At 64.1% G+C, this 11,192-nt stretch overlaps 1 protein-coding gene across 11 annotated transcripts in view; it reads left to right on the top strand.

Annotated features, from left to right (window-relative positions):
• Positions 1-10,236, top strand: part of CTTN (cortactin) — a 30,941-nt gene extending 20,705 nt beyond the window's left edge. For all 11 annotated transcript variants that reach the window (XM_030331807.1, XM_030331806.1, XM_030331805.1 and 8 more), the window contains 6 exons: positions 1,505-1,574; positions 3,551-3,699; positions 6,116-6,205; positions 7,256-7,400; positions 8,188-8,259; positions 9,031-10,236. In XM_030331807.1, coding sequence (XP_030187667.1) covers positions 1,505-1,574; positions 3,551-3,699; positions 6,116-6,205; positions 7,256-7,400; positions 8,188-8,259; positions 9,031-9,167 — 663 coding nt within the window. In that variant the 3' untranslated portion in view covers positions 9,168-10,236. The remainder of the gene's footprint in view (positions 1-1,504; positions 1,575-3,550; positions 3,700-6,115; positions 6,206-7,255; positions 7,401-8,187; positions 8,260-9,030) is intronic.
• Positions 10,237-11,192: the final 956 nt, after the last annotated feature.

An 11,192-nucleotide genomic window follows, 5' to 3' on the forward strand; every position in this document is an offset into this window, starting at 1 on the left:
GACTCCACGCATGACCGTGTGTGGCCCTGGGAGTGAGGGGCGGGGCACGGGCTTGGGGAGGTGTGGTGACTGGCCGGGTCCCAGTAAATGCGTACAAGGGGTTGAGAGCCGGGTGGCGATGCGAGGTGGTCCCTGAGTGAGGTGGGTCGCTGGGACTCAGGTCCACGGCGGGAGTGGTGGAGGGGTGCCCGGCAGGCGGGACCAGGGGAGGGGGGTGGAGGGAGGGGGTCGTGGTCAGTGAGGAGGCAGGGCGCGGTGATGGGGAGGCAGCAGCCCCCGGGGTGGCGGCGGAGACGACCCTGAGCGGCGTGCCGGAGAATCGGCTGGACGGGGCAGGCCGTGGTGCAGCAGGACCCACAGGGAACAGTCGGGAGGGCGCCGACGCCCTCCTCCCTCAAGGACGGGGCGGGGGTGGGGTGGCGTGGGGTGTTCTGGAAAGCGGCACGGCCCGCACCGGCAGTTTGGGAGGGGGTGTCCGGGATGGGGCGGGTCTGGTCACACGGCCAGCAGCCGCGCCTTGCAGACGAGGCAAGGGTGGCTCGGTGACCCCTCTGTGCTGCGGGCACCGGGACCGGGGGGCCGCCGGCCGGGGAGGAGCAGAGCAGGTGGGCCAGGGGCGCGTGCCCCCCTCAGAGGTTTCCGGCGGCCAGGGGAGCTTGGGTTGCCCCGCTCCCCACCTCGGGGTCCCTTTCTCCTTGTTTGTGTGTCAGAAAACCGGCAGCGTCCTGAGCCTCAGGCCTGTTTCCCTGACAGGGAAACCGAGGATGGCTGGCGCGCTCCGTGAGCCCTTCTGCGCGTCTGGATCCGACAGTCACACTGTCGCTTTGCTGGGACAGAGTTTGTCCTCCAAAATCGACGAGGCGGTTGTGGGGGGGGGGGGTCTTGTGCCTTGGGAAATGTGGGCGATCAGGCCCAGCGAGGCTCGAACGTGGCCCAGCAGAGACATCGGGGCTCCTGCCGGCTCTCGAGCCCCTCTCGGTGGCCGAGGAGGGGGGTGGGCGAGGGGCTTGGGAGGAGCACACGCTTGGGTTATGATGGCCCGATGCCGGCCGACGCGTAGTTTTGGGGTAGCTTTTTGGCAGGGTTTTTTAGAGCAGTTTTAGCAGACGTGAGAGGACGCTCCAGACGTCTGGCGGACACGCCTGCCCTCACTCGGGCCAACCCTCTCCCCTGACCAGTTATCCGCGCCCCTGCCGGGGCGATGCGTTTGTCACAGCCCCGAACCTGTGCTGACGTGTGCCCGTCGCCCAGGCTCGTGCGGCTGAGATCGGGTGCGCTCCTGACGTTGTCCCCCGTGTGGGTCCACGTGGGTGCATGATGACGCATCTCCGCCGGTGCAGGGTTCCGTGGGGTCCTCTTCCCGCCCTGACGCCGTACCCCAGCGTGATGCCGGGCGGAGAGGTGGGCGTGGGGCCGGCGGGCTCCTGCGTTGCGGTAGGAGCCCGCACGGGCCGTGGAGGGCGAGGGGGGTGCTCCCCTGAGTGTCCTGCTTCTCTCTTGCTAGAATGCTTCCACCTTCGAGGATGTCACCCAGGGGGCCCCTGCTTATCAGAAGACCATCCCCGTCGAGGCAGGTGAGTTCTGGTGGACGGACCCGGCATCGCATGGGGCTCCCGCAGGGGGCACGGTGCCGGCTGGGAGCGGCTGGGGCAGCGGAGGGCGCCCTGGTTCTGCTCCCTCCAGGGACAGTGTTTTGCCCCCCTCGGGCGGAAGGCCAGCCTGTCCCCGCGGACGCCCGCAGGCTCCCGTCAGCCGTGGTGGCAGCCATCTGGCGACGGGGTCTGTGTTGGGGGCGCCTCCCAAGGCAGGGCTGGGTTAACCGCCCATCCGCAAGGGCCCTTCTCACTGCCGGGACTGGGTTCTGGGAGGTTCTCCGGTGCCCGCGTCACCCGCGGCTGTGCTGTGAGGAGTGTGCCGCCTGCCTGCGCAGAGGCTGACGGAGACCTTCCCGCCTCGTCTGTCCCCTGGCCCCGCACAGGCTGCACACGCCCCATCCCCGGAGGTGGCCGCTATGAGAAAAGGCCTCCTTAGGCCCTTCCATCACGTGGGCCAGGCCCTAGAGAGTTTGTTGAGCTGGGGAAACCGTATGGAAAGGGGCAAGTCAAAGATAGGAAGCCGAGTGTCCCCTTTGCTCCCTGGGTCAGTGTTTCTCAGATTCGGTGGCCTCGGGACACTTGCACACTTGTGGGGATCATTGAGGGCCCCCGAGAGCTTTCGTGTGTGGGGGTTGCGTCTCCTGATCTCTACTGTAGTGAGGTTAAACCAAGAATTCAAGGGGGCGCCTGGGTGGCTCGGTGGGTTGAGCGTCCGACTTCAGCTCAGGTCACGATCTCACAGTTCATCGGTTGGAGCCCAGTGTGGGGCTCTGTGCTGACAGCTCGGAGCCTGGAGCCTGCTTCGGATTCTGGGTCTCCCTCTCTCTCCACCCCTCCCCTTCTCCTGGTCTGTTTCTCTCTTTCAAAAATAAACAAACATTAAGAGAAACAAAAATCCGAGAATCTCGGATGTTACGAGTAACGATAAAATATTAAGCGTTCATGTAATGATATTCTCCGTGGAAAAAGTAAGTACGTTTTCCAAACCGCGTAGAAGTGTGGCATTGGCATTGGCTTAGCGCGAGGTCTTTATTCTCACGGCTGCTTCTGCCTTCAGTGTCTTGTGGCCAATCACGTTTAGGAAGGCGATTGGACCCCCCCAGATGCACAGGCGGAGGCGAGAAGGGCGTGGCGGTAGCTCCTCGGGTCCCTGGACGCTCTTTCACGATAGCGGTCTCAGACGGGCAGGGGTTCCCGCTTGTCTCGGGGGTTAGGTGCCCGCACAGAGTGGCCTGGTTCTGTAGCACGCGGTGGGCATTTGGAAGATACTAGGCCACTGAGTTCAGCTGATCTTTGAAGTGTGGTGTTTCTTTTCATTGTACAAAACCCTAGCTTACGTTCGTTAATGGAATTCTCCATCTTGTCAGCATCTCCAGGGAAAATCGGGGAAATGTCACGCTCGCAGTAGCGGGTACGAGTTTTCCACAATCGTGACTTTTCTTGAAAGCGTGACTTCGCCGTTGCCCGATAACTGCACACGACGGACTCCGTTCCGTCATTTTAGAGACGTGTCCGCCACAGGCCAGCCCGCGTGTGCTCAGGCCTCGTCGGTTATTTCAGGCCAGAGAACGTTCCGTGGAGAATCAGATCAGCGTGCGCCTCAGCCGGGCCAGTGGTTTTCCTCGAGACCACAGGGCTTGCGCCTGCGGCCCCTCCCGCCCGTCTCAGGAGGTGGACAGACGTGTTCTCAGGGCTCGAGATGTACAGCACATGAGTGCCTGCTGTTCTATTGAGGGCACCCTTAGGGAGGAAGTGCTGCCGTTTGGAACATGAAACGCTCCGGGTGCGAGGCCTGCGCTGTCCCGTCGTCCTGCACCACGTGCAGCCGACAGAGTGGCCCGGAGGCGGGCCGCCGGGGGACGCCTCCACGCCCGGTTGGCTCCCGCGGTGCTCCGGTCCAGGGGAGCCGTCGCTGCTCTGACGCCAGCCGTGCCCCTCTCTCCTCCCCCCTGCAGCAAACAGCAGAACCAGCAACATTAGAGCGAACTTTGAAAACCTGGCGAAGGAGAAGGAGCAGGAGGACAGGCGGAAGGCGGAAGCGGAGAGGGCGCAGAGGATGGCCAGGGAGAGACGGGAGCAGGAAGAGGCCCGGAGGCAGCTGCACGTGAGTCCAGCAGGTCCCGGGAGGACCGGGTTTGAGCCCTGACTGCGGGCTGTGCTCTCGGGAGCCCCGGGGCTTCACCCCACACGTCAGGGAGCCCTTGGCTGCCTGGTGCCGGACGGTCCGCCGTGCTGCCGACCCGCAAGCCTGCCTGCCGCTGAGCCCTGTCCCGATGTGCCCCTGGCCGTGTCTGTCCCGACCCGTCGCCTCTGGACCTCTCCCCCCGGGGAGAGGGCCGAGGGTGCGAAAGGAGCCCCCCGTGAAGCGGCCGCCCTGCTTTCTGCTTCTTGTGTGACCCTTGCGGCTTTCTGTCCCTGGTCTGTTGCTGTCGCCTGTGTTCTGTGTCCCACGTGTCGCCAGAGAAGGTGGGGGCGGGGGGCGGGGGGCGGACGCGAGCAGGCGGGCGTGGGCTCGTCCCGTCCTCAGCCTTCTCTGCGTGGACCGGACGTCCGTGGCACGTCACCTACTAGCCAGGCAGCCTGTGCGCCACGGCCCCACGGCCCCCTGTGAACGGCCGCGGAGGAGCTCACCGCCGCTCTCTGGAGGGCTGCTACGCGGAGTCAGAGGGCACGGGAGCGGTGTTTAGTTCCGTGGGGGCCCTTCCTCCCCAGATCGGTGGTTTGGGCCCCGAGAACCCCCAGCGAGGGGAGACGGGTGGGGGAGAGCGTGAACGTGCACCGGGCACCCGAGGCATGAACAAGCCCCGAAAGTTGTAGTGCGCGCAGGGTAACAGCGCGTTGGTGTAATTGCTGCTTTTTTTTGTTTATTTTTTTATGTTTATGTCTTTACTTTGAGAGAGAGACAGAACACGGGTGGGGGAGGGGAAGAGAGCATCCCAAGCGGGTTTGGCCGGAGGGCTGCGCCCCTGACGTCCCGCCTGTGCTGTGGGCGCAGAGCCCGATGCGGGGCTTGAACGCTCGAACCGCGAGATCGTGACCTGAGCCAAAAATCAAGCGTTGGACGCTTAACCGACTGAGCCACCAGGCGCCTGTGTTGCTTTTCTTTCCGCAAGTGATTAACGCCTTTCTCACATTACGCCTCGAGGCTTTAACCGCCGAGGCCCGTCAGCGCCCGTAAGGTTCAGAGGAGCGGGCGGCTGGAGAAGGGCCGCGTCCGCGGTTCTGCCGCGCTGGCGCCTTTGCTTCGAGCCCCCCCGCCGCCCTTTCTGCCGTGTCGTCCCCGCTTCCGGCCCCTGCCCTGTCGTCTGCTCCTCCCCGTGCGCGACTCCCAGCCCAGCGTCCCGGAGTCCTCTTGGCTATGGGAGGCTCCCGTTGGCAGACGGGCCGGTCTTCGCGAATCCACGCGTGCCGGGCCGTCGGGTCTCGGTAGCTCCCACGAGAAGGGCGTGCGGCCAGGCGCTTTGATGGGCGGAGCCTCGTACGCGACTCGCACTTGGGCGGCCCGACTCGCACTTGGGCGGCCCGGACACAAGCCCGTCCGGCCTTGGGAGCCTCACCCGTGGGTGGTTCCGAGTAGCCTGTGCCCTTGATGGTGCTGCCGCTGCCTGGCGCGTGGCCCCGGGGCGCCGGCCGCCCTCTCTCGGTCTCCGTCTCAGCAGTTCGTTCACGACGGCCCCACCACGCAGGCTGGCAGCCGGCGCTGCCTTCCTGGGGCCGCCACGCCCCACGGTCACGGCCGCGGTTGAGGCAACACGCGTTTATCCTCTCTCAGCTGTGGAGGCTCCAGGGGGCCATCTGCCCCCTCGCCTTCGCCCGCTTCTAGAGGCGCCCGCCTTCCCTGGCTCGGGGCCCCTTCCAGCCTCCGCTTCCGGGACCGCGTGTCCTCGTCCGCCTCGCACGTGCCTGCCTCCCTCCGGGAAGGAAGGAGCCCTGTGGTTCCATCGGGCCCCGGGGAGCCCGCGGCCGTCTCTCGTCTCCTGTCGAACCTCTTACACCCTCGGTCCCTCTGGCCGGGTGAGGTCGCCCCCCCCACCCCCGCCGGGATCTGGGGGACGTGCCGTCCGCGCCTTCGAGGCGCCCCTATTCTGTTCTCCGCTGTCCACCTTCTGGCCCCAGGGACTCCCGTGCGCGTCCTCCGCGCAGAGCACGCTCACCCCGTTTTCAGGGCCCCAGAAGCGTCCATCATTCCAGCGTGAGCTCAGAGCCACGACGTCCTTGTCCGAACCCCTAGATCGGGTGTTGTGCGGGGCGCGGGGCGGCCGTGCTGCTGCCGGGCTCTCTGCACGGCTGTGCCCACCCTTTTCTACCCGTGGTGGCGGCAGGAGGGCTGCGCCCCTGACGTCCCGTCTGTAACAATGCCTGACCTTCACGCCCCCTTGTTCTCTCGGTCCCAGGTGCTGGTCTCTGTGCTTAGTCCTCCCCGCACTTGGCTGTAGTGTGCACTCGGCTGTGGCCTTTCCCTGGGAAGTCCTGCTGTGGAGGCGGCCTGGTGATGACCCTTCCTTGTCTCTCGATTACAGGAGCAAGCCCAAGCCCAGAAGCAAACCCCCCCCGCGTCTCCCACCCCTCAGCCGGCTGAGGAGAGGCCGCCCTCAAGCCCCGTCTATGAGGTTGGTGTTTCCGTTCAGTTTGCGAACGAGTCTCTGACTCTCCAAAGACGCCCTTCCCCTGTCGAAGCCACCGTGCACGGGGAGGGACCCCCACATATTCCATTTGGTGCCTGACCCGAGACGGTGGCCTGGGGAGTAGCCTTCATGAGCGCTGGGGGGGTGGGGGGCACAGCGCTCAGCCAGTCCGTCGCCTCCCGGTAGATCCCCTGATGCCGTGGATGTGGGTTCTGGTCTTCATGTCACTTACTCTGTGACCCGCTCTCCCTCCTGGACGCCTGTGTCCCGGCACCCACCTGCCACCCTCCCCGTGACCTGGCTTTGCCGGCCGCCCTCCCCGCTCTCCTTCCCTCAGTCCCCCTCGCATACTGTGTTCCCCAGAGACTGTCCTCGGTCCTTACTCCTCAGTCTCGTCGTCGGTGCCTCGTGACCGCCCACCTGTGCCCCAGAACCCGTGTCTCTGAATTACTGGGCTCTCTGCCTCTCGGGGGCACCCCTGGCCCTGGGCCCATGACCACTCCTGGCCGAGCCCTGCATCCCCGCGGCCACGGCCCCGCTTCCCGTGCCCACCTTCTCACCAGGAGGTCGTCAGAGGCCACTGGGGTGTGAGGGACAGAACGCAGTTCAGCTCAGCTGAGTCTTGAGGGGGTGAGCCGTCTGGGTCGCTCGTGAACCCGGGAGAGCGTCAGACGGCACGTCTGGGTCCCGGGGGGGGGGGGGGGGGGGGCAGGGTCACGTGGCCACCGGGGCCCTGTCCAGGCTGCCTCTCCCTCTGCACGGCTGCCGTGCCCCGTGGACTCGTAGGCCCTGCAGCCCTACTTGCGGGCGTGGGGGGCCCGTGATGGGGGGAAGTTACTCGGCAGGAAATGGCACGTGGCCCCTTCACGCTGCTTTGCCGCGACTGGAGTCCGAGTGTTCTTTGAACGTCAGCGGGTGCGAGGCCTCCTCGTTCGCGCGTGCACGTGGCCGATCCCGCTAGGACTGAGACAGAGCTGCGTGTCGGGACTCGTTGCCGGCCACAGCAGATGTCTCCTCGACGCTCCCCTCCCCCAGGACGCGGTTTCGTTCAAGGCTGAGCCGCAGCCCACGTACAGCGTGGAGGCCGCCGACTACCGAGAGGCTGGTGGCCAGCAGGGCCTGGCCTACGCCCCGGACGCCGTCTACGAGGCTGCAGAGGCCCCGGGCCACTATCAAGCAGGTATGGGCGCAGGGGCGCCTGCCACGCCCCCCTCTGCCTCTGCTCCTTCGCGAGAACGTCCGTCACCCTGTTGCCTGGCCCCTTCCACCTTCCCCCTGCTTGTGGGGTGTCCACCCCCCTGCCGGGAGGGCACCTGACCTCTCGGGTGTGGTTTCTGGAAGGCCCTGCTGCTCTGGGGCGGCCCGGGGGCCGAGTGGGAAGCAGGGGCCTCTGCTGCTCTCTCTCCAAAGCGGAAGCTGGCGACAGCCGGGCTCCGGGAGGCCGGAGTGTCTTGAGGTCTTCGGGAACAGCTTCCGTACACCCCAAAGAGTTTACAGACGCTTCGGCGGGACGAACACCGCAGTCGGTCTCTTATCTTTAAAGACGAGATTTCGTTCAATACGTTTGGACAGGTTTAACCTGAATCCGTCAGACAGCACAGCTCACGATGGAGTCTTACCTTCTCCCCAAGCTTGACTGGGGGCATTTGGGCAACGCGGTCCCCCTGCGGCTTGCCAGTCACTTAACCACGACGTGACCCTTCCTGAAAGTACAGATCTTTAAACCTTCAAAAACCATTCTCTGAAAGCCGTCACGGTACCCGTCCGGGTCACCGTGCGCGCCTGGTGGTGTCGGCGTTGGGAAGGGGTGGGTTTGTTCCTCAGAAGCCGGAGTCCTTCCTCCTGAATCTCGCCCAGCACCCCCCACGGCCTCTCCCGCCCGGAAGGCCTCGCGGACAAGAAATTAACGGCGGACGGCTCCGTGGTGCTGCCCTTACCCCTCAGCTCTTGTCTTGGTTTATTTTTAGAGGAGAACACCTACGACGAATACGAAAACGACCTTGGGATCACGGCTGTCGCCCTCTACGACTACCAGGCTGGTGAGATGCCCACGTGCCCATTGGCACTCGTTTCCACAGCCACTCCGCTCTTGGGAGTTTGACTCCGAGAGCATTGTTAACAGCGTTTAAAAGTTTGGGATGATCTCACAGTCACAAAAATGCCCCCTTTCTCTGCATTTCCGCACCTCCCCGAACCTCCCATCACTCGTGGCCGCAGTGATGTCCCTGCGCCTAGAGACCCCAGTGTGAATTCCCCAAAACCAAGGATGCTGCCCACACTAAAGGCACGGTCCCCCCTCCAAGTGAGAGTCGGCACTGAGATGCCAGGATGCCTGCGGACTAGCCATGTTTTCCTGGCCGTCCGGGCACCTCGTGTCCTGTCGGGGCCGCTTCCCTCCGCTCCGCATCACCTCACCGCCTCTCCTCCCGGGCTGACCCCCGGCCGGCCTGAGGCCATGCTCCTGTGAGGGGGCGGCCACGGAGAGTTTCCTGCTCCCCTCCTGTGGTTTACGGACATGCCCACGCACTTGGGTGCCTGGGTGTGGGTTTTGTGAAATTGGGCGTCTGTAATTTGTACGACCTGGTGGGTTTATCCTGGTGCTGTGCCGCGCGGGCTGCCGTCTGGGCTCCCCTGTGCGCCCCGTGAAAGTCCCCTGTGCGGTGGAAGAGTGGGAGGAGCCTGGCGTCCGGAGCCTGCGCCCGCGTGCTGTGCTGCCCGGCCCGGGTGCAGAGGTCCAGGTGTCTGCCCGGCGGGGCCTGTGGCGGGAGACCCTGCGGTTCACCGTCCTTTCTCTGCATCCTCTTTCCTAGCGGGTGACGACGAGATCTCCTTCGACCCCGACGACATCATCACCAACATAGAGATGATCGATGACGGCTGGTGGCGGGGGCTCTGTAAGGGCAGGTACGGGCTCTTCCCGGCCAACTACGTGGAGCTGCGGCAGTAGGCCCGCCGGCCCCACGCCACGCGTCACTCCCGCCGTCCGTGGGTTTCCGGGGCCGGGAGGGCCGTGGACGTGCCGCTTTTATATTTAATACTTCTGCTGATGCTTTTGGAAACGTTTATGCCACAGAATTTGCTAATATATTGTAATCACGTTCCTTAGGAGGACTTTGGTCATTGATTTTATGCATTCGAGGTATTTTCTTTCTTTTTCTTTTTCTTTTCCTTTTTTTTTTTTTTTTTTTTTGCCAAATCGTCACATGGAGCCATTTGGGGGACCGTTAGTTCTCCTGAGGGCGTGGTATTGTCCTCGCCCCTCGGCGGCGGCGTTCGGGGCCCCTGACGGACGTGGTCGTGTGGGTGTCAGGTGGGGCTTGCCGTCCCAGGAGGAGGGAGGCCTGACGGGAGGTCAGGACCAAGGGGAGGGTAGAGGGCGGTGGCTGTGTCTCCAGATGGGAGCACCCTGTGCTGGGAGGCCCCCGGGACTCGTTCCCCAGTCCCAGTCCCCCTCCCGCCTCCCTCCCCCGACTGCCGCCACCCGCCAAGCAGTGTCCCCAGTGTGTTACCGGAGGGCCTCCCCTGGCCGCACGCGGCTCTGCGTCTGTTGCGTGAGAAAACGGCCACCACTGCGGGCAGGCAGGTGCCTTCTCTGCCGGAAACTGCCAGAAACGTTCTTCCTGTCGAGGCACCCCTGCGCTTTGTGCCAAAATACCGTGTCAGGACGGTAGGATGGGATTGGCGGACTCGGCTAAGAAGGGGAGCGGAGAGGGCCTTCTCCCGGCCAGGATGTCCCCCGTGGGTGCTGCACGGGGGGCCGCTGCCCTCCCGGGGGCCTGGCGGCCGGGTCAGCGCCTGCCGCGGTCACAGTGGTGTCTTCCCAGGTCTGTGGGGGGCGGTCTCCGGAGTTCGAGACGTCGGCGTCCGTTTCCTGGAGTGCGTTTCTGCATAGTCCTCGCTTTACCACGGTTAGGTTGGGTTTTATATGCAATTGTTGTACCTAAGTTTCTGTAGCACACGTCCTAGGTGTGGTTTTTTTTTTTAATTAAATATTCAAAATAAACTTTTTTTGATCCGCTTGCTTGCTGATTTTGTTTTGGGATTTAGTCACTTAGGTGCCTCCCTGACCCCTGACCCTGTAATTTCTCAGCTCTAGACCAACTAAGGATCCCCCTTTTTAAGAGGCACTTTTTATGAGGGAACTGTATTTATGCTCTGACGTCGTCAAGTTTTTGGACAAGGATTCTAAGCAAAATAGAAAACGTTCCTTTAGAAATCCATTTTTTGAACTATGCTTCCGAGCCCCGAGATGGTTATCGTGCGGCCCAGGCTCCGTTTTCCTTTGGGGTGCAGTAAATCGAGGTCCAAGAGAGCAACACTCGTGAGCAGAGAGGCTGGTGGACGCGAGGCCTGGCTCCTGGGCCTGCCCTGGGCCGACCGCCGGACACGGTAACCTAGAAGCAGCCGGCACACGCGGGGCGTGTGGAGGCTGGTGTGGACCTGACCGGGTGGACAGCTTCGGTGAGCAGATGTGGGCCGCCCAGCTGAGAGGCGGTCCGCTCCTGGTCGTGCGGGTTTGTGCCGTGGAGCCGTCCCCCCTCGCTGTCCGGCGTGGAGGGGCCGCGTGCTGTCCGCAGACCTGGCCCCCCAGAGGCCACGGCCAGAGGCAGGCCTCCCCTGGCGGGCGTCTCGTGTGGCAGGACAGGGCTTTGAGACTTCTGGGAAAGCTGCCCTCGCTGCCCCTGGAAGACCCGGGCAGGGGGGGCAGCACAGGTCTCAGACCATCCAGACCCACGCGTTTTTCCTTTTTTCAGGAGCTGGTGTCCCCCACCGCCCGGGGGTAGCGGTAGGGACCTCGTGCGGGAGGATCACAGGGGGGTCTGTTCTTCTGTGTGTGTTTCACTCGGCATCGTGTCCCCCGGGTCCACAGCCACGTTGTGGCAGGCGTCAGGGTGTCCCTCCTTGTCAGGGCCGAGTGACAGCCCAGGGCGGGGCCAGACCTCGTCCATCCGCTCGTCTGTTCACGGACATT

This window comes from Lynx canadensis, chromosome D1, assembly GCF_007474595.2.
Source record: "Lynx canadensis isolate LIC74 chromosome D1, mLynCan4.pri.v2, whole genome shotgun sequence".
Taxonomy (NCBI): domain Eukaryota; kingdom Metazoa; phylum Chordata; class Mammalia; order Carnivora; family Felidae; genus Lynx; species Lynx canadensis.